General features: G+C 41.0%; 1 protein-coding gene across 1 annotated transcript in view; it reads right to left on the bottom strand.

Annotated features, from left to right (window-relative positions):
• The window catches only part of LOC309333253 (mediator of RNA polymerase II transcription subunit 27-like), a 75,256-nt gene extending 69,432 nt beyond the window's left edge, over nucleotides 1–5,824 (bottom strand). The window contains exon 1 of the mRNA XM_081846675.1: nucleotides 5,723–5,824. Within this exon, the coding sequence (XP_081702801.1) occupies nucleotides 5,723–5,794 (72 nt within the window). The 5' untranslated portion in view covers nucleotides 5,795–5,824. The remainder of the gene's footprint in view (nucleotides 1–5,722) is intronic.
• Between the last annotated feature and the right edge of the window lie 16,221 nt (nucleotides 5,825–22,045).

Here is a 22,045-nt window from a genome sequence, read left to right as displayed (position 1 = left end):
TGAGGAATGCATTGCCTCTGTTGCTGCTGCAGTGCCAGGGTTCCTTGGAGGCCCAATATGCTGCCTCCTCAGCAGTTGCTCCAAATGTTGCCTCCACAATGGCCTCTTGGCATTAAAAATGTTATATTTTATATTGCAATCTTGTGGCTGGTTCTTATCCGTTATATCTGCGTGTACAAGCATGTCTTTAAAGTTCCTGGTTCTACTGAGGTATAAAAGGGCAGCCTGGTACGTCTTGTATCAGGTGCCAATGTTTTCTGGTTGTCTTATCGAATTGGATAACAGGGTGGCTTGTTCTTGATAACTTATGATGACAATGGTGTTGATGTGTCTAATGTTGAATCTTGTTGTGTTGCACGAACTAACAAAGTTCTTCATGCAGGATGTATTCACGAGGCGCACCAAAGATTTGGTCACATGTCATGGCAGGCACTGGCCAAGATGCCTGGGTTGGTTCAGGGTATGTCCATCAAACCCTGTAAGTTTCACATGAAATGTATATCTTGTGCTGAAAACAAAGTAAAGATTGCTCCAAAAGGCAAGGTGTCTGACAGACAGGCTTCCAAACCCTATCAGCTAGTCCATGCAGACCTGGTAGGTCCACTTGCACCCTCTTTGGGTGGAGCAATGTACTTCATGGTTTTAACTGATTCTTTTTCCAGGTACATTCATGTGTTTGTGCTCCAGCAGAAGTCAGAAGCGTTTCCTAAGTTCAAGGCATTCTGTGCTTGGTTGGAGAATGCTCACAGTAAACGCACTGGCTGTTTATTTACTGATTGAGGCGGTGAATTCACTTCTCAGCAGTTTGAAGCTTTCCTGACTGAGAAGGGAATCCAGCACGACCTCTCAAGTCCCAGATCTCCATGGGAGAATGGACTTTGCGAGTGGGCAAGCCAGACTTTGCTGCAAGGCCTAAAAACCTTGTTGCATGATGCCAATCTCCCTGAGAAATATTGGGCTGAAGCTTTATCGTGTTTCCTTTATTCCTATAACAGGAGACTGTCATCACCTATTGGTTGTACTCCCTATGAGAAGATGTTTGGTAAGAAACCTTACGTCAAGCACATGAGAATCTTTCGTTTGACATTTGGGTCCACACCCCACAGAGCAGCAAACTTGGGAAGCGTGGGGCACATGGTTTGTTCATGGGGTACGAAAAAGGTGCATACAGGGTATTCATGACTGACTCTAAGACCATTAGGGTCACAAAGAGTGTTGAGTACAATCCCAAATGGGGGGGGGGGGAAATGTGGGAATTTTTCAGAGTCACTCAGAGGGGGATGAAGATGATGAGGGAGAAGAGGAAGCTGAGGATGATGATCAGAGTTCGGATTCCAGCTCAGTGAGCAGCGCTGGTGCTGCTGTCAGTGACAGTGATGACACAGCAGACTACAAGAGCGCAAAGGCCTCAGTCACACCATCTGATGCGTCTGACATTGAACTGGAAGAACCACTGTTCACCATTGGCCTCTTTTCTCCTAAGAAGGAGGAGATGAGTGCAGAAGACTTGTGTCTAGCATGCAGATCTGAAAGGGCCACAAAAGGCAAACCTTCAAAGAGATTTGCTGATGAGTTTGCTAAGATAGCAACTGCTGTTCTTAGTAGCTCAGAGAAGGTGTGGGAACCATCAAGCTTCCAAGAGGTGCAAGAATTAACCTCTAAAGATGCTGAACCATGGCTTAATGCCATGAAGGCTGAAGTTGATTCCTTTAATAGGAACCAAACCTGGGAGCTAGTGCCAGTAGTCCCAGGAATGAGACTGGTTGGCAGCAAATGGGTCTTCAAGGCCAAGACAGACCAGACTAGCAAGGCTGTCAGGCACAAAACCAGATTGGTCGCCAGAGGTTTTTCACAGGTACCAGGACAGGATTACCACGAGACCTACTCACCCACCGTCAAATATGAGAGCATTAGACTAATGCTCAAGATTGCTGAAGAAGAGAAACTGCACGTTTCTCATCACGACGTGAACACAGCTTTTTTGTACGGGGTTTTGGGGGAGGAGCTATATATGCTTCCACCTGATGGAATGCAGATACAGAAGAAAATGGTCTGTAAACTACAGAAGTCCCTATAGGGTCTCAAGCAGAGTGCCAGGTGTTGGGACACAAAACTCACTGAGACATTGCTTTCTCTAGGTTTTCACCAAGGCAAAGCTGATCCATGTGTGTTTGTCAAAGAGGAGGGGCAAAGCAAACTGTATTGTTTATGCTTTGTTGATGATATTCTTCTTTTCTGGAAGAATCAGGCTTTGTACCAAAGCACCCTAGCTCAACTGAAGGAGCACTTTGACATGACGGATCTTGGTGAGGTATCCAACTATCTTTCTCTGCATTGTAGAGAAAGACCAGGAAGGTAATTTTCTGGTACACCAAACACAGAAAATTGCTGATGTATTAACCAGGCTGAATTTGGTTGATGCAAATCCTGTAGACACACCGATGGTAACAGGTTACTAGGTAGATAGTACTGCTGAAGCATTTTCTGACACCACACTGTACAGATGCATTCTAGGCAAGCTGAATTTTATTGCTAGATGTTCAAGACCTGACATTGCTGTAAGCACTAACCTGCTTAGCAGACATGCCAATAATCCTACTGTTCAGGATTGGAAAGCTCTGAAGCGCATAGCCCGCTATTTGAAGGGGACTTTGCACTACAGGCTGAGGTTCACCAGTCAGAAGACTGGAGGTCTTGAAATCTTTGCAGATGCTAGTTTGGGAAGTGACACCACGGATGGTACAAGCACTTCTGGAGTGTGCTACATGTACAACCACTGTCTGTTTGACTGGCTGTGCAAAAAGCAGACGACAGTAAGCCTAAGTTCCTGTGAGGCAGAACTCAATGCCCTGTCATCTTCACTCATGGGTTGTGAATGGTTGATGCAACTGTTTCAGGACATCAGAGTCAAAGTGACATGTCCTATACAGGTGTATCAAGATAACAGATCCTGTTTGGCTTTGCTGGCCTCAGAGAGTTGCAAGCAAAGAGCCAAATATTTGCAGATAAAGCTACATCGTGCAAGAGAGTGTATTCAGAAAGGACTCATTCTGGTGTCCTACATGCCAGGAAACAAAATTCCTACAGATCTGTTGTCTAAGGTTGTTAACAGAGAACAACTTCAGGTTTATGTACAGAGGTTGCAATTGGGTTGAACCACAAGTACGACAGGTTACATGGAAAGGGGGAGGATGTAGTTCCATTCCACCTTAAAAGGGTACAGGCATGATGTTTGTGTGTCACATGCCTGTTTACTTCCAGCACTTTCTATATAGCTTTTGTATATAGCTTTTGTGTTACTGCTTTTTTTTGCTGCAGACAAAGGGAAGCAGACATATTTTTTCCTTTGTTCCTGCTGCTGAATAAAATGCTGTAATATAATGCTTACACGTTTCTCTGTCCACCTCTTCTGCTGTGAGAAGATTTACACACTCTGCTGATAGAGCGTGCATGGGTCTCTAAACATATCTGAGACTCGTAATACCACCCTGGTATTACCTTCTCTAATGCAGCCCTGTTTAGGGCAGATGGAGTGCATTTATCTGACAAAGGTAACAATGTGTGGTTGGCCAAGGTCCCAGATGGCTTGAAGGACTGTTTGCGAAGTAAGGGTGTTGGCGGCGAGCGCTAGGCTCGTGTGGGAGTTAGGCATTGGCTTATTGAAGTGGGTGGGAGGGGAGGTGCAGCCATCACCTGCCCCTCCATGCATAAGGGTATTCCGGTAAAGGAATCTGGGGGTCCTGGATCTCGTCTGCAGTCCGCTTGAGGGGCTAGGGCCATGCCAGGACCACAGGAACCCTGGAGTGAGCTTTGGTTGGTCTTCATCGATGTTGTTCCCTCGTTTGGTGTTTACCCTTTCAGACTTCAAGCCAGAGAGGCAGGAGTCAGTTATAGTCTGTTGCCAATGCCTAAGCCAACACCGCTCACTTTGCTGTAATCAATAACGTTGTGGCCTAAATTTTGCCCAATGACTTAAACTAAAATTACGTGTCAGTGTGAAGTTATTTTCAGGGGAAGGGCTTAGGGGCCTTGAAGCGCAAGTGCTTGTCTGGTTATTATGAACCTTATGTTTTTAATGGGTTTTGTAATAAGGAGAGAGAGAGATCCAGAGGGGCGGGGGAAGAATGTGAGAGACAAGAGTGCCTAAAGGTAAAGGTAAAGGTAAAGGGACCCCTGACCGTTAGGTCCAGTCGTGGACGACTTTCAGGATGCGCGCTCTATAGGCCGAGGGAGCCGGCATTTGTCCGCAGACAGTTTTTCTGGGTCATGTGGCCAGCATGACTAAGCTGCTTCTGGAGAACCAGAGCAGCGCACAGAAATGCCGTTTACCTTCCTGCCGGAGCGGTATCTATTTATCTACTTGTACTTTGACGTGCTTTCGAACTGCTAGGTTGGCAGGAGCAGGGACCGAGCAACGGGAGCTCACCCCGTCGCGGGGATTTGAACCGCCAACCTTCTGATGTGCAAGCCCTAGGCTCTGTGGTTTAGACCACAGTGCCACCCGCGTCCCTCAGGAGTGCTTAGTACTTGTTATTGGCAAAAAAGTGAGCCTAGGTGGGTGTCTCAGCAAGTGTCTCTCCCCCACACGACACAACTCCGGCAGTTAATTATTGCAGATTTATTACTACATTACAAGGAGCTCTGGTAAGTCCTCTGATGATGATCCAGCTGCCGAAACATGGTGATTCCTCCCTTTCCTGTCCCAGCAGGAAATCCCCCACCTTTTCCTCCTTCCAGCCCCCCCTTCTCGGCTAGCTTCAAAGGTCTCCTGCTTCTGGGCAATTCCACCCCTCCTATCTCCCCCTCTCCTTCTGTTTTGTCTTCACTGGAGCCTGTCAGTTGCATTCCAGTTCGCTGTGCCTCTCTGTACAGAGGTCAATTTCCTGCTACTCCCCGCTTCTCCCTCCTCTCTGAGGCATTCTCTTCCCTCTGCCTCTGTACCTGCTTGATCTACCCTTTTCAGTGAGGGAACTTCTCTGACAGCAAGAGCCCATTCCACTCTGAAGAGAGAAAGAAACCAACTTGAAGGCTGTCAGGTCCCATTAACACCCTCTAAAGCGCCACAGAAAGCCATATGGAGTGCATGCAGTCAAGAGAAATTAGGAGTTCAAGCCAGGTGATTCCCCCCCCCCCCCAATGAAGCAGATCACTCATGGAAGCAGGTTGCACTGCCTTAATAGCTGCCATTCAGAATGCTGTGGCTGCCATCAGATTAAACCAACTTGGGACAAGCCCCCGATTTCTCACCAAAAAGAGGTTTTTCCTTCTTGAATGGAAAATTTGTGTACAATTTCCTGGTGGCTCGGGGGGGGGGGGATCCAAAGCCTGGACAACTGATGTGCCCCAGCAATAGTAGATACTAATAATGATGCAACATGGGCCTAAGGCAAGTGTGGAGAACCTTTGGCCATTCAGAAGCTGCTTAATAATAACTCCCATCAGCTTTAGCAAGCATGGGTAATGGCCAAGGATTGTGATACTTGCCATCCAGCAACATCTGGGGTGCCAAGGATCCTGACACCTGGTCTAAGGGCTGAGGATATAGTAAATCAGTAGATAAGTTATCTAAAATTAAAAGTGGGATGCTTTACATAAATAACATTAGGACAGCTTCTTGGACCAGAGATGCATCAGTTGTAGAGACTTGCTCTTCTGTAAATGCCTGAGCACCAAGTTCCATATAAACATCCATAGCAAAGGGAAATATGGAAGAGACACTTACCTTGCCATCGTCCGTGTATACATTTTCATGATACCCCTTGACAATTGTTCGGTAAATGAAGAGGCTCCGCATTATCACTATGACTTTTAACACTTTTCCTAATGTGACCTGTCAGGGGGGTGTAGGGAAGTAAATGTGACCAAAAAAAGACAATGGTAAGAAACACATACTCCATAATTTAAAAGACTGAAAAGCAAATGGGGGATTTTCTATGTGAGCATCAGAGAAGAACCCTTTCATCATAGTGTTTAGGTTCTGAACTATATATTATGCATGTCAAAATGGCATCCCCATGTTGAGTTCTCCCCTCCTCCCCACCAATATTTAGGGTTATCTAGCTCCTAAATACCACCACCTTGCAAGTTTTTCTGTTTCCAGTAGTCCCTTTCCAACAGGGAGGCTGATGATGTCCAAGCCAAGGAGGGGAAAACTTATGTCACAATTACTTTCCACATATCAATCCTACCCAACTCTGGAACCTTCTCTTAAGAAATGATTTATTGCTCAGATAAATCCTGGCGTCCAGCCCGCTTCGGCTGTGCAGATACGCTGGACTTCAAAGGCCACATTCCAAAGGCTCTGAGCAAAAACGCAGAGTTTACGCAGCAGCAAGAGAAAGCTGCATAAGTCCCTTGCTTTCTTCAGTGTGCTAAAATAAAGTCCACTCAGGATATTAGCAGCTAGAAGCAGTTTATTTACAGCAGACTATCCATTATTGTCCACAGCGAACAGCATCGTGAAAACACGTCCTCTCTCCTCAAAAGCGAAAGTAGAGAGAAAGAACAAAGACTGGAGACTCTCGGAAATGACGCAGGGTCTCCCTCCTCCCAACAGTGGGCAGTGCGTACACTCTGAGCTGTTTAACCCTGTAAGCTCAGGTTCTCCTCACACCTTCAGCTATGGATTTGGATAGAGCAAATAGTATTCAGCATGGATTTATTAAAAGTATTTGCTGATGTCATATTTGGGTCAGAACAGAAGCAACCTCATCCTGAGCTCCAAAGTTAAAGTTGAGCTTTGGGTTACCAAAACCAGAACAGGAACTAATCTGGAAAGAAAGAACGAAATCATGTCTTTTGATTTTGAAAAACACTGGCAAGTAAAGGCTGTGAAAAGTAATATTTCTGCATTTCACAAAATGAATAAATAAAACTAAAACAGAGCCCAAGAGAAATGCCAAAATAGCCAGAAACCTGCTCAAGAGAGGGGGATGAGCAAGATGGAAAATGATCAAGTTGAGTGGAGGGTTTGGTGAAGAACATGAGATATACAAAAAACTCACTTGATAAACACAGTGATAACAGTGTGGTATTCTCTACCACAATATAATGTGTTGAAGTGTATACTGTTTTGGACGGTAAAATAAGCGACAGCTGTAGCTGTGCAGAGAAAAGAAAAGACAAGCAGATTAATTGAAGCCTTCAACAGACTCTCTTTTGGGGGCATTTTGCTTGATAAAAATGATAGCACAACCTGCCCTATACTCCTAGATCTAAGGAAGGAAATAACTTTATATATTTTTTTTTTTTTTTTTTTATAAATATTTATTAAGGTTTTTTTTAAAATATAAATGCACACATCAAACAATCTTACTTTTATAACAACAAATTCTTCACTTCTTTGGACTCCCTCACGTCCCCCTCTCCCATTTACATCATTAAAAAAAGAATTTTTCCAAACAAATTATCAACTTGTTTACAATCTCATGTCCACACATTCCAATATAATTTAACACTTTTTCCAATAAAATTTTTATATTTTCTTTAGTCTCACTTATCATCAAATTTAAATCTAGTTTAGTGGTGGCCAGTTTTTTATAATCTAGCATCCTTCTTAACATTCAAACAAATTACAATGTTTTTGTAGATACATCTTGAATTTCTCCCAGTCTTCCTCCATCTTTTCTTCTCCCAGGTCTCGGATTCTGCCAGTCATCTCGGCCAGTTGCATATAGTCCATCAGCTGCATCTGCCACTCTTCCAGTGTGGGTAAATCTTGAGTTTTCCAATTTTTTGCGATGAGAATCCTTGCTGCCGTTGTTGCATACATGAAAAATGTTCGATCCTTCTTTAACACCTTCTGGCCGACAATACCCAGAAGGAAGGCCTCTGGTTTCTTAGTGAAGGTATACTTAAATACCTTTTTCAGCTCATTGTATATCATTTCCCAGAAGGCCTTCACCTTAGGGCATGTCCACCAGAGGTGGAAGAATGTTCCTTCATTTTCTTTACATTTCCAACATTTATTGTCAGACGAATGGTATATTTTGGCAAGTTTAACTGGGGTCATGTACCATCTATATATCATTTTCATAACATTTTCCTTCAGAGCATTACATGCAGTGAAGTTCAACCCAGTGGTCCACAACCTTTCCCAGTCCTCGAACATAATGTTATGCCCAATATCCTGTGCCCATTTTATCATAGCCGATTTAACCATTTCGTCTTGTGTGTTCCATTTTAGCAGCAAGTTATACATTCTAGATAGTACCTTGGTTTTGGGTTCTAACAATTCTGTTTCTAACTTCGATTTCTCCACCTGGAACCCTAACTTTTTGTCATTTTTAAAAACTTCTTTAATCTGAGCATAATGTAACCAGTCTCGCACCTTATCCTTCATTTTCTCCAAACTCTGCAATTTCCAATTGTCTCCATCTTTTTCTAATAATTCCCAATATTTTGGCCATTTGGCCTCCATATTGGGTCTTTTTAGGGCCTTAGCCTCCAGAGGTGAGAGCCACCTTGGAGTTTTGTTTTCCAATAAGTCTTTATATTTCGTCCAGACATTGAACAGTGCTTTCCTGACAATATGGTTCTTAAAGGCCTTATTGATCTTAACTTTGTCATACCATAAGTATGCATGCCAACCAAAAGCATTGTTAAAACCTTCCAAGTCCAGCACGTCAGTGTCTTCGAGAAGTAGCCAATCTTTTAGCCAACAGAAAGCTGCGGCTTCATAGTACAACTTTAAGTCTGGCAGGGCAAAGCCACCTCTTTCTTTCGCATCTGTTAATATCTTAAACTTAATTCTGGGCTTTTTGCCCTGCCAGACAAATTTAGATATATCTTTCTGCCACTTCCGGAAGCACTCCGTTTTGTTCCGGAGGCGGCGCGAAGGGTAATGGCTGCCCTTTCCTAACGGGAAGGGAAGCTCCGCACGAGAAAGGGTCGTCCGCTACGGCGCAGCGGAGACCCAGAAACGGAAAACCGCAGGCAGCAGAAGCCTGCGGTCCCGGGACCCGGCGGGTGCCAGAAGCGGCCACCGAAACGTTGAGGGAGCCTCGTAAGGGGCTCCGGATCGCGGAGGAGGCTGCGGCGCTGTGGGTCGTTCCGCAATCGGCGGAGTGAAGCCGCGTAGCTGTTGCCAGTGAGCGCTGACCTTTCTTCCTGAAATTTATGTTTTAAAAACAACAACCCGTGAGTAAACAACGGACTGTATGTAATTCGGGACTTTAAAACATTAAATTTGGCTGAAAGCGGATTGACGAAAAACAGGAAGTCCGTCTTCCGCTCCCATTGAACTTGAACGCAAAGAGCGTGGAAGAGTGGAGGCAAAGAGAGATCTTTTAAACTATTTGATCTGAGCACCCATTGAACTTTATTTTAAGTGGAATAAATAACCTCATGTGCTGGACTTTTATGAATTTTAGTTATATTTTAATCTTTCTCCCTTTGGAGCTATATTTTAACTAAAAACCCCAGGCGCTGGAACTGCCTGAGAAACTGAGCTGTCAGCTTGCAGTTTGCAGCTTGGATACTTTGAATCTGAACTTTGAAACAATCTGAGAGAGTCTGAACTTGTAACTTTGAAGCATTTGGATTACCAGCTTACACCATCAGAAATACTGTTGTTGCACTAAACCTTAACTCTGCTGAAAAATCTTTTTATTGAAGGTTCTTGGACTTAGAAATTTGACTTTATTTTAACTGAAATTGATTTCTTCCCTGAAATATTTTAAACTCCCCCTAGAGGATTTGGGACTTATAACAGTGACTTTTACTTTACTTTCTTTTTCCCGGCCCCTTATTGACTGTGACCATCTGTGCTGGGGCTTTCTCATGGGAACAACTCAGCTTGACCTTGAATTTTAGATAACTTTGGAATGAGTGGTACAAGAAGGAGAGGAAGAACTAAACAAACAACTTTGACAACTTTAACCGCAGCCTCACAGGCACGTAGATCATCTGTGCCTACTTTGCCCTCTGAGGTCGAAACTGTTTCTCTGCCACGGGCAGGGGAGGGAGAAACTGAGGAATTACAACTGGAAGATATGGCCTCAGGGGCAAGCACTACTATTTTAGAGAAAATTTTTGAAAAATTAGAATCTTTGGATAAGAAAGTAGAATCTCTGGACAAGAAAGCTGATGAGCAAACATATAAAATTGAGCAGAACATAGAATGTTTAAATAAATTATCTGGACAAGTCGCACAGAATACTCAAGCAATCGGAGAATTGAAGGAGGCTGCAGGGGAAAATCGGAAATTGGCTGAAGATACCAGCCAAAAACTTGAAAATTTAGAACAAGAGGTAAGACCACTCTGCAAGCAAGTAGGCGAACATCAGACCTATTTGTCCATGCTTGAACTGCGGAACAGGGAGAGCAATTTAAGGATAAGAGCAATACCAGAAGTGGAAGAAGGCAACCTAGCTGAGTTTCTGACTAAAGAATTCTCCAAATTTTGGAGTTTAGAGGAAAAGGACTTTAAAATTGTTTCAGCTTTTAGGCTCGGAAGACTTCTAAAGAAAGAGAAGCCCAGAGATTGTTTGATAATATTGAGGTCAAAGGAGGAAAGGGATAAGATTTTGGGCCTACACTACGGAAAGTCACTGGACATTTTGGACAAAAGAATTGAGATCTACAAGGATATTCCTAAACAACTGCTAGATCTTAGATCTGACTATTTGGAGTTGACAAGACTACTAAGGAAGAATTCAATCATCTTTAGGTGGGAATTTCCTCAAGGACTATCTTTTACCTTTAGAGGGAAGAAGATCAAAATCAGAACATCGGAAGACAGAGATAAATTTCTGAACGTATACGGAGAGGACCTTCACAAAGGAATTGATCAACTTCCAGGGCCTGAAACACCAGAGACATCTGCACCCTTGGACTCTGAAGATTCTCTGAACAAGATACCACCCCTTGAAAAATAACCAGATTTATTCAGGATGTCTCTGCAACTTTTGAGTTGGAACATTAATGGCTGCAATATCCCGGAAAAAAGGAGGAAAATTTTTCATATATTAAAAAAAGAACAATTGGATATTATCTGCTTACAAGAAACACACGTGACTAGGCTCCATAGAAAGGTGTTAATAAACAAAAGACTTGGCCAAGAATTTATATCTTCGGACAGAGTAAAGAAGCGAGGAGTGGTGATATATGCAAAAGAGAGCCTGTCACCTAAATTCTTATTCAAAGATGAACATGGAAGAATATTAGGAATTGAGATACAACACCAAGGAGAAAAGATTCTGATATTAGGAATTTATGCACCAAATGACGGGAAATCGGAATTTTACAAGAAGTTGCATGAGACTATGCTGGACTATCTGGACTACAACAACATCATTATGATGGGAGATATGAATGGGGTCGTATCGACAAACATGGATAAGTCACAAAATCAAAACGTTACAAAAGACGGCAGACTACCAAAGACCTTTTTTGAAATGGCTGACAATATGGACTGGATTGATATTTGGAGAACTAAGAACCCCCTGGGAAGAGAGGGAACATTCTTCTCCGAAGCCCAACTGACTTGGACAAGAATCGACCAAATATGGATATCTAGAGGTCTGGCACCCAAGGTCAGAAAAGTGGAAATCTGCCCAAAGACCTGCTCCGACCATAATGCGCTGAAGATGGATATGACACTATTGCCAACCGGCTCCTTTAGATGGAAGATGAATGATAGCTTGTTTAGAGATCAGGAGATTCTCAAGAAGGCCCAAAAAACCTTGAAGGATTATTTTGAAATAAATATGAACACTACGGTGGAAAAAAGAACTATCTGGGACGCAAGCAAAGCTGTGATGAGGGGGTTCTTGATACAACAGAACACTGTAAAGAAAAGAACACAAAATGAAAGGAAAGATAAGATTTTGCAGAAAATTAAAGAATTGGAGAAGAAATTAAGATCAAACCCGAAGTCACAGCCGATTCTGAGAGAAATTAAACTATATCAAGCCCAATATTCTAAATTGATAAACCAAGAAATAGAATGGAAGATTAAATTAATGAAACAAAAAACTTTTGAATCGGCAAATAAATGTGGAAAACTGCTAGCTTGGCAGTTGAAGAAGAGACAGAAATTAAATACAGTTACAAACCTAGAAATTGAAGGAAGAAATATCCAGAACCCCATGGAAATTAGAAAGTGCTTCCAGAGATACTTTAAAAAATTATACACTCAAGGGCCGCAAGATGAGGTTGAGATTAAACAATTTCTGGAAAGAAATGGATTAACAAAGTTGTCACAAAAAAACAGATTAATCCTGAACAACAAAATAACACAACAAGAGATTGAACAAGCTATCCAGAACATGCAACTGGGCAAATCTCCAGGGCCAGACGGTTTGACCTCCAAGTATTACAAGACATTAAAAGACTATCTGACCCAACCAATGATGGAGGTCTGTAATGAAATTATGGAAGGGAAGAAGGCGCCGGAATCGTGGAAGGAAGCCTTTATCACATTGATACCAAAATCTGAAGCTGAAAAGACACAACTCAAAAACTATCGTCCCATCTCCCTTTTGAATGTGGATTACAAAATATTTGCAGACATTTTGGCAAGTAGATTCAAAAGAGTGCTTAATGAAGTAATTCATAAAGACCAGGCAGGCTTTCTCCCAGGTAGACATATGTTTGCAAATACTAGGAAATAACTTTATATAATGTGCATTCACTTCTGCTGAACACTTAAGCACTATTTGTTCATGAAAACACAGGTTTTTCTAAAGTTTTCACAACAGGCATGTTAATATTAAAAGCTTCCAGTTCTGTGCCAATATCGTATTGACACTGGAATTCCAGCAGCTGTTATGTTGACTGGAAAAGCAGAGGCACAGCGTTTCAGCAAATGATGGTGGTTTTGGAAATGAGGAGCAGTCCTGTGGGATCAGAGGTGCCACTTCCAAAAGGCAGGTGACAGAAGGGAGAAAACCTGCAGCTCTTTTTTTAAAAAAACCCAATTTTTATTAATTTTCCATTAATAACATTCCAATTAATAACATGTCAAATCATACCACATCATAGCACAAATAATAAAGCCAATTCTACATTCCAAATTAAATAATTTAAAAAGGACTTCCCATGTTCTGGCCGGAGGGAGAGAATCTTTTATTCTTGTTCCTGCATTTTTCTCTGTTGTTTATTCCCAAGGTCATAATTCCGATCTTAATCCTTTATCGTCATCACAATCACTGGTATGCGACTTTCAATCGTGTTTAACAAATCCATATATATGTTGGCTTGCAAGAGGAATTTTATTCTTCTTGTTACCGTTTCATGCTTTTATCTCTAAAACTCTGGGCTGTCTTCCAGCTTTCCTTTAATAAAATTCAAAGTTGTCTTTCAAGTCTCTTAATGAGCAGATGTTTCCCGGATCCAGATAAGAATCTTCTGTAGAAGGGATGAGCTTCCGGAGGCGGCGCCATCGGCAATGGCGGATTCCCTCTGACTTAGAGGGAGAAGCTCCGCAGAAATCGGGTCCTGCCGCTGCAGCGAAGCGGGGACCCCTTCAAAAACCGCAGGTGGGTGAAGCCTGTGACCGTGGGACTCGGCGGGCACCTTCTGCGCCTCCCCGACTTGCAAGGGAACCCTGCAAAGGGCTCGGGAGCGGGACGGGTGACTGGCGCGGTGCTAAGAGTTAATCGCTACTTCTGCGGAGCGAAGCTGCACAGCTGATGCCGGAGAGCGCTGTCCTTTTTCCTGTGAAATTTCGGCTTTTAAACAACAACCCGTGAGTAGGATATCTGAAAGATCGGGGAGTTCAAAGGAATCATTCCTTTGATCGGCGTAACAAACTTGAATTTGGCACTGAAGCGGGAAGGTGTAAACAGGAAGTCCGCCTTCCGCTTTTTGTAAATAGACTAAAAGCAAAGACTTTTTAAACTAAGAACTGGGAAAATCATCTTAAAAGGAGTGAAATTTTAATGCCAAGTAAAAGATCTCCCTCTCCGAGTTGCAGGAGAGGGGAGGGAGGGAAGAAAAAATACTTTTGCCTGCAAGGAAAAAAAAAAGGAGGAGAAAAAGACCACCGCTTAATCCTTGATATCGGTCTGCCAAGGGACAATAGAACTGCTGAGCTAAACGACGCACTGTTTATGGACACTGTAACTTTATGTAGATACTCTGCTAGTGTATTGAAAGATTTGGAGGATTCCCTTAAACTTGCAACTGTTGCCTATTATTGAAAGACTTAAAAAGTTGTGAAAGATACTCTGTTGAAACAAGTACTGTTGAAACAAATACTGTTGCTACTGTGCTCCCCTAGAGGAACTTTGAAAGTGTTACAATTGGGGATTTTCCACTACAGCTGGCCAGAGAATCTTCCCACCATAAAAAACAAGTCTGAGCTGTGAGAGTGACCTTGATTTTCAGACACAAGGCAATGGATCAGTCTCAGCCTCAGGAAAAACATCAGGAAAAATCAACAAGGGTCAAAACTAGGCTGCAGCAACGTAGACAATCAGCATCTGGCCCTTCTGCCCCAGAAAAGGAAGATCCAGTACAGACTGGACCAAAGGGAATAGTATCTGAAGAGATATTATCTTCAGGATTAGACAGAATTTTTGGAGCCCTGGAAAAATTATCAACTAAAATTGATTTAAATACTACAAGCATTAACAATTTGGGGCAGAAGGTGAATTCTAACACAGAGGTCATCGATAGGTTGCTGCAAGAATCTAAATTAAATAAAAAAATAGCAGAAGAAGCGAAAGAGAAGGCATTGGCGGTAGAGGAAAAGATACCGCCAATAAACAAACAGCTAGAGGACCACAGATCGCAATTGTCTATGATCGAACTTCGGGATAAACAGACTAATCTGAGGATCAGGGCAGTACCAGAACTTGAGAAGGGTGACCTGAGAGGTTATCTTACACAGAAATTTGAAGAATTTTGGGGCTTTGACCCAGACGAACAAGACTTTAAAATAGTGAGCGCCTTCAGACTTGGAAAAGGGGAAGAAAGAACAGGGCAAGAGACTGCCTGATCACTCTTCGAACAAAAGAAGAGAGAGATAAAATTTTGAGTCTCCATTATCAGAAATCACTGGAAATAGAGGACTCAAGAATAGAAATTTTTTAAGACATCCCAAAACATTTATTGGACCTTAGGGCTAACTACAGAGACCTAGTGGCCCTGTTAAGAAGAAACAGAATTATCTTTAGGTGGGAGTTCCCTCAAGGCCTTTCGTTTACTTACAAAGGGAAAAAAGTTAAAATAAGATCAGAGGAGGACAAAGTGAGATTTCTGAGAGATCACGAAGAAAATCTACAAAAAGAAGCTGAGGAAGAAGAGCCGAAGGCACCAGGTCCAGGAATACTAGACCTAGCAAGGCCCCCCTTGGGATTGGATAAATCAGAAGTGACACCACTGACAGAACAAGAACAATTACAAGGAGCAGTTGGAGGAAAAGTAAAATAACTACACCATGTCTCTGCAGGTATTAAGTTGGAACATTCATGGCCTCAATTCCCCGGACAAGAGGAAAAAAGTTTTTCACCTGTTGAAAAAGGAACAATTGGACTTGATCTGCCTACAAGAAACCCATGTAACTAGACTACACAGGAAAGTATTGATTAACAAAAGATTAGGCCAAGAATTTATTTCATCAGACAAAGTTAAAAAGAGAGGAGTTGTGATTTATGCAAAAGAGAGTTTATTACCAAAATTTGTGCTTAAAGATGACCAAGGAAGATTTGTGGCAATTGAAATTCAATTTCAAGGAGAGAAACTTTTGATTGTAGGAGTATATGCACCAAATGAAGGGAAATCGGAATTTTTCAAGAAACTGCATGAGACGCTGTTGGACTATATGGACTGTAATATCATTTTGATGGGAGATATGAACGGAGTGGTGTCGACAAATATGGACAAATCAGAAAGACAAGTAGTCACAAAAGATGGAAGACTACCAAAAACATTTTTTGAAATGACAGACAATATGGACTTAATTGATATTTGGAGAACTAAAAACCCCCTAGGTAGAGAGGGGACCTTCTATTCTGAAGCCAAAATGACATGGACAAGAATTGACCAAATCTGGATAACCAGCGGAATGGCTCCCAAGATTCGAAAAGTGGAAATCTGCCCAAAAATCTGCTCCGACCATAACCCTGTGAGAATGGAAATGAAACTAACACCGACTGGTTCCTTCAGATGGAGGATGAATGACACCTTGTTTAGAGATTCAGAAATTACCAAAAGGGCCAAAAAAATAATGAACGATTATTTTGAGATTAATTTGAAAACTGCTGTGGAAAAAAGAGTAATCTGGGACGCAAGTAAAGCCGTAATGAGAGGGTTTCTGATTCAACAGAACGCAATAAAAAAGAGAACCCAAAACGAGAAAAAAAGAAAACATTTTGGAGAAAATAAGAGAAGGAGAGAAGAGACTTAGAGCGAAACCAAAGTCGCAGGAGATTCTGAGAGAAATAAAGTTACATCAAGTACAATATATGAAAATGATAAATCAGGACATAGAATGGAAAATTAAACAGATGAGACAAAAGACTTTTGATTCGGCTAATAAATGTGGGAAGCTGCTAGCGTGGCAGTTGAAGAAAAGACAAAAGTTAAACACCGTAACAAACCTCGAAGTGGACGGAAAGAATATACAGAATCCGCAGGAAATTAGAAATTGCTTCCAGAGATATTTCAAAAAATTGTATACACAAGGGCCACAGAAAGAAACTGAAATAGATCAATTTTTGAAAACTAATGGATTACAAAAAATTTCTCAAGAAAATAAGTTATTGTTGAACTATAAAATATCTGAACAAGAGGTGGAAGGTGCCATTCAGAATATGCAACTATGTAAATCTCCAGGGCTGGACGGTTTAACCTTCAAGTACTATAGATCTTTGAAAGATTACCTAATTCAACCACTAAAGGAGGTTTGTAATGAAATTTTGGAGGGGGAAAAAGCGCCAGAGTCGTGGAAAGAAGCTTATATTATACTTATACCGAAAACTGAGTCTGAAAAGACAACTTAAGAACTACCGCCCCATATCCCTGCTTAATGTGGATTACAAAATTTTTGCAGACATTTTGGCTAAAAGACTGAAAAAAGTATTAGCAGAAGTGATACATAAAGACCAAGCTGGCTTTCTCCCGGGAAGACATTTATCTGATAACACGAGGAATATAATTAACATTTTAGAAAAACTACAAGTGAATATCAACACAAAAGCAGTTTTGATATTTGTAGACGCGGAGAAAGCCTTTGACAACATTTCCTGGAGCTTTATGAAGAAAAATCTTCAGGGGATGGGGGTTGGTCAAGGTTTTGAAAATGGTATAGGTGCAATTTACTCAGAACAAAAGGCCAAATTGATAGTTAATAACGTGGTGACAGAAGAATTTAGGATGGAGAAAGGGACACGACAAGGCTGCCCAATCTCCCCTCTGCTGTTTATTTCAGTCCTGGAGGTCCTGTTAAATATGATAAGAAGGGACCATCTGATTCAAGGTATTCAGGTCGGAGCTAAACAGTACAAACTTAAAGCTTTTGCAGACGACTTAGTTTTGACATTACAGGAGCCAGAGCCTAGTACTAAAAGGGTTTTGGAATTAATCCAGGAATTTGGTCAGGTGGCAGGTTTTAAGTTGAATAAGTTAAAAACTAAGGTCTTGGAGAAAAACTTAACACCAATTGAGAAAGAGAGGTTTCAGAAGGAGACAGGCTTAACTTTAGTAAAGAAAGTAAAATACCTGGGGGTGAACATGACTGCTAAGAATGTGAATTTGTTTAAAGATAACTATGAGAAATGCTGGTCAGAAGTGAAAAAAGATCTTGAAATATGGTCAAACCTGAAGCTTTCCTTGCTTGGCCAAATTGCTGTTATTAAGATGAATGTATTGCCAAGAATGTTGTTTTTATTTCAATCATTGCAAATTATAGACAAGATGGACTGTTTCAAGAAGTGGCAAAGAGATATTTCTAGATTCGTCTGGCAGGGCAAGAAGCCCAGAATAAAATTTAAGATACTTACTGATACAAAAGAATACAGGTGGATTTGCCCTGCCAGACTTTAAACTGTACTATGAATCAGCAGCATTTTGCTGGCTGAAAGAATGGCTGCTTCTTGAGAACACAGACATCTTGGACTTAGAAGGATATGATAATGCTTTTGGGTGGCATGCATATTTGTGGTACGGCAAGGTTAAAGTGCATAGGGCTTTCAAAAACCATATTGTCAGAAAAGCACCGTTTAATGTCTGGATAAAATACAAAGATTTACTTGAAAATAAAACCCCAAGGTGGTTATCACCTATGGAAGCGAAGGCTTTGAAAAAACTTAACATGGAGGCCAATTGGCCAAAATATTGGGAAATCTTGGAACAGGAGGGTGATAAATTGAAATTGCAGAGTTATGAGAAACTTAAAGACAAGGTCAAAACAAAACAAATTCCTTCCAGTAGCACCTTGAAGACCAACTAAGTCAGTTCTTGGTATGAGCTTTTGTGTGCATGCACACTTCTTCAGATACACTGAAACAGAAGTTTCCAGACCCTTCTATATAGTGAGAAGGTGGGGAGGGGTATTACTCAGAAGGGTGGTGGGAATGGGTGATTGGCAGATAGCTGTGATGAGCCTGTTGACGACTCTTAACGACTGCAATAGGTCTTACAGGAAAATGCAAGGGGTGAAAAGGTGAAAGCTCATCACAGCTATCTGCCAATCACCCATTCCCACCACCCTTCTGAGTAATACCCCTCCCCACCTTCTCACTATATAGAAGGGTCTGGAAACTTCTGTTTCAGTGTATCTGAAGAAGTGTGCATGCACACAAAAGCTCATACCAAGAACTGACTTAGTTGGTCTTTAAGGTGCTACTGGAAGGAATTTGTTTTGTTTTGACTATGGCAGAACAACACAGCTACCTATCTGTAACTTAAAGACAAGGTGCGAGACTGGCTTCATTATTTTCAAATAAGGGAGGCTTATAATTTGGATAAAAAAATTGGCTTCCAGGTGGAAAAGTCAAAATTAGAAATAGAACTTTTAGAACTCAAAGCTAAGACACTATCAAGAATGTATAACTTGCTGTTGAAATGGAACACTGAGGATGAAACAGTAAAATCTGCTATGATAAAATGGGCGCAAGATATTGGACATAACATTATGTTTGCTGACTGGGAGCAGTTGTGGACCACTGGCATGAAATTCATGGCATGTAATGCCTTAAGAGAGAATATTATGAAAATGATATACAGGTGGTACATGACCCCAGTCAAGCTTGCAAAAATCTATCATTTGCCCGATAATAAATGTTGGAAATGTAAAGAAACTGAAGGTACATTCTTTCACCTTTGGTGGACGTGCCCAAGGATTAAGGCCTTCTGGGAGACAATCTATAATGAAATGAAAAAGGGAAAAAGGGAAATGATAGAAAAAATAGGAGACAACTGGAGACTGCAGAGCTTCGAAAAATTAAAGAATAGGGTGCAAGATTGGTTTCATTATGCTCAAATTCAAGAAGTCTTTAAGTCTGACAAAAAAACAGGATTCCAGGTGGAAAAATCGAAACTAGAGACAGAACTGTTAGAACCTAAGACTAAGGTACTTTCGAGAATGTATAACTTGCTGCTTAAATGGAACACTCAGGATGAGATAGTCAAATCAGCCATGATAAAATGGGCTCAGGATATTGGGTACAACATTATGTTTGAAGACTGGGAAAGGTTATGGACCACTGGAATGAGATTCACGGCATGCAATGCCTTGAAAGAGAATATTGTGAAAATGATATATAGGTGGTACATGACCCCAGTCAAGCTAGCAAAAATTTACCATCGATCTGATAATAAATGTTGTAAATGTAAGGAGGCTGAGGGGACATTCTTTCACCTTTGGTGGACGTGTCCAAAAGTGAAGGCCTTCTGGGAAATGATTTACAATGAGTTAAAAAAGGTGTTTAGGTACACCTTTCCTAAGAAACCAGAGGCCTTCCTCCTGGGCATAGTGGACCAAAAGGTGTTAAAGAAGGACAGAACATTTTTTATGTATGCAACTACAGCAGCAAGAATACTTATTGCAAAAGCTTGGAAGACACAAGACCTCCCCACGCTGGAAGAGTGGCAGACGCAGTTGATGGACTATATGGAATTGGCAGAAATGACTGGCAGGATTCGAGATTTGGGAGAAGAGACAACGGAAGAAGACTGGAAAAAATTTAAGGACTATTTACAAAAACATTATAAGTTGTATGAATGTTAAGAATCTGCATGATTTGGAAATTTTTGCTCCTGCAACTAGATTGGGAAAATAGAAAATTAAGTTATAAGTAAGAAAAAGGTGAAATTTAAAGTTATTTTATGTATTATTCTAAGGCATAAATATTTGAAAAAAGGTACTTTAAATCTAGAAGTAAAATATTTTGAAAGATACAAATAAGACACGAAATAAGGTAATAATTTGCTGACATGTTTATTGTAAGTAACGCAGGGTGAGGGAGATGTGGGGAAGTCCAGTTAACAATGTAAAAATGCATTTTGAAAGTTGGATCGCTTTTTCTTTTTCTTTTTTCTTTTTTCTGTAAATTGAAAATGTAATAAAAATTTTAATAATAAAAAATATATATAATGAAATGAAAACGGTATTTAAATATACTTTCCTGAAGAAACCAGAGGCCTTTCTCCTGGGCATAGTTGGCCAATTGGTGTCAAAGAAGGACAGAACTTTCTTTATGTACGCTACAGCAGCAGCAAGAATACTCATGGCAAAGCATTGGAAGACACAAGACCTACCCACCCAGGAAGAATGGCAGATGCAAGTAATGGACTACATGGAAATGGCGGAAATGACGGGCAGAATCCGAGATCAGGGAGAAGAGTTGGTGGAAGAAGATTGGAAGAAATTTAAAATCTACCTACAGAAATATTGTAAAATTTTTGAATGTTGATGACATTGAAATGAAACGAAGGGGTTCTAGTAATAAGATAAAATGTAAGATTGGAGTGATATTAGATAAAAATTTGAAGTTATAACATGTGAGGAAAAATAATTAAGGATAAATTAACAGGATATGAATTTGCTGAACCAATTTTTAAATGGAATACAAAAAAGGGAGGTGCGAGGAAGTCAGGAAAATAAGTCAACTAAAGATGAGAAATTAAATAAAGAGGGATATTTGTTTTTTTTCTTCTTCTTTTTTCTATGTTAAATGTTTGTATTTTTGTACTTTTGTACTTTTGTATTTTTGTGTTTTTGTATTTTTCTTGTGTTTCTTCTATTTGTTGTTTTATAATTTCTTTATTGTTAAACCTAATAAAATATTATTTTTTTTAAAAAAAGAATCTTCTGTAGAAGGCAATGCCATCGAGTATATTCCAGAGTTAATAATTATTTGGTTCCTCTAAAATCCAAGCTTGCTGTCCCTAGGGAAAGCTCGCAAGGACCAGAGATTCACCTTCACTTTATAGATTCACCTTCATCCATATACGACACAAATCCATACAAGCAGATGCAGTTTTTGTGTGAAATATACCCCAATTGTAATCTATCAGCGGTCTTCCGCCCCTTAGGCTCCTTTCTTTTTCAACTGTGTCACAGTTTGCCATTTTATTGTCCCAAACTGGAAGCACATCAATCTTGTTTTTGCCAGTTCTAATTAGAGCCCTCCACAGAGGACTGCGCCATGAAGCATCAGATTCTCATATTTTTACACAGTTCCTCCTGCATTCCGTTTGATTAATTAGATCTTTCTAAGTGAGGCTTGCCAAATCATGAATTAGCAAGTATAGGAAAGAAACAGTCGCTCACCTCACATAAACGACAAAAGTCCTTCTCCGATCAAAGCCTTGGCACTCAGCGACTGAATTATTTAGCAGGTCTTCTTTTTGTCTCCTTCTTTCCAGAACATGCCTGTTTCAGAGTCTGAATTCAAATATTTTTAAAGAACAGGGATCCTCCTGCTCATGGCAATGGCTCTGGAGAGTTTCCAATTTGTGCAATGCTCAGCACCCAGTGTCTCTGCCCCCGCATTCTGTAGTGAGCGGCAGTTATCGGACAACCCTGGGGGGGTTGGCAGGGATAATTACCCCCATATCATCCCTGAATAAATGCATGATTGGGGTCCGGTGCTCT

This window comes from Podarcis erhardii (genome assembly GCF_964252035.2).
Source record: "Podarcis erhardii genome assembly, chromosome: W".
Classification (NCBI taxonomy): Eukaryota; Metazoa; Chordata; class Lepidosauria; order Squamata; family Lacertidae; genus Podarcis; species Podarcis erhardii.
The sequence above is the reverse complement of the archived record's forward strand: the minus strand, read 5'-3'. Positions and strand labels throughout refer to the sequence as shown.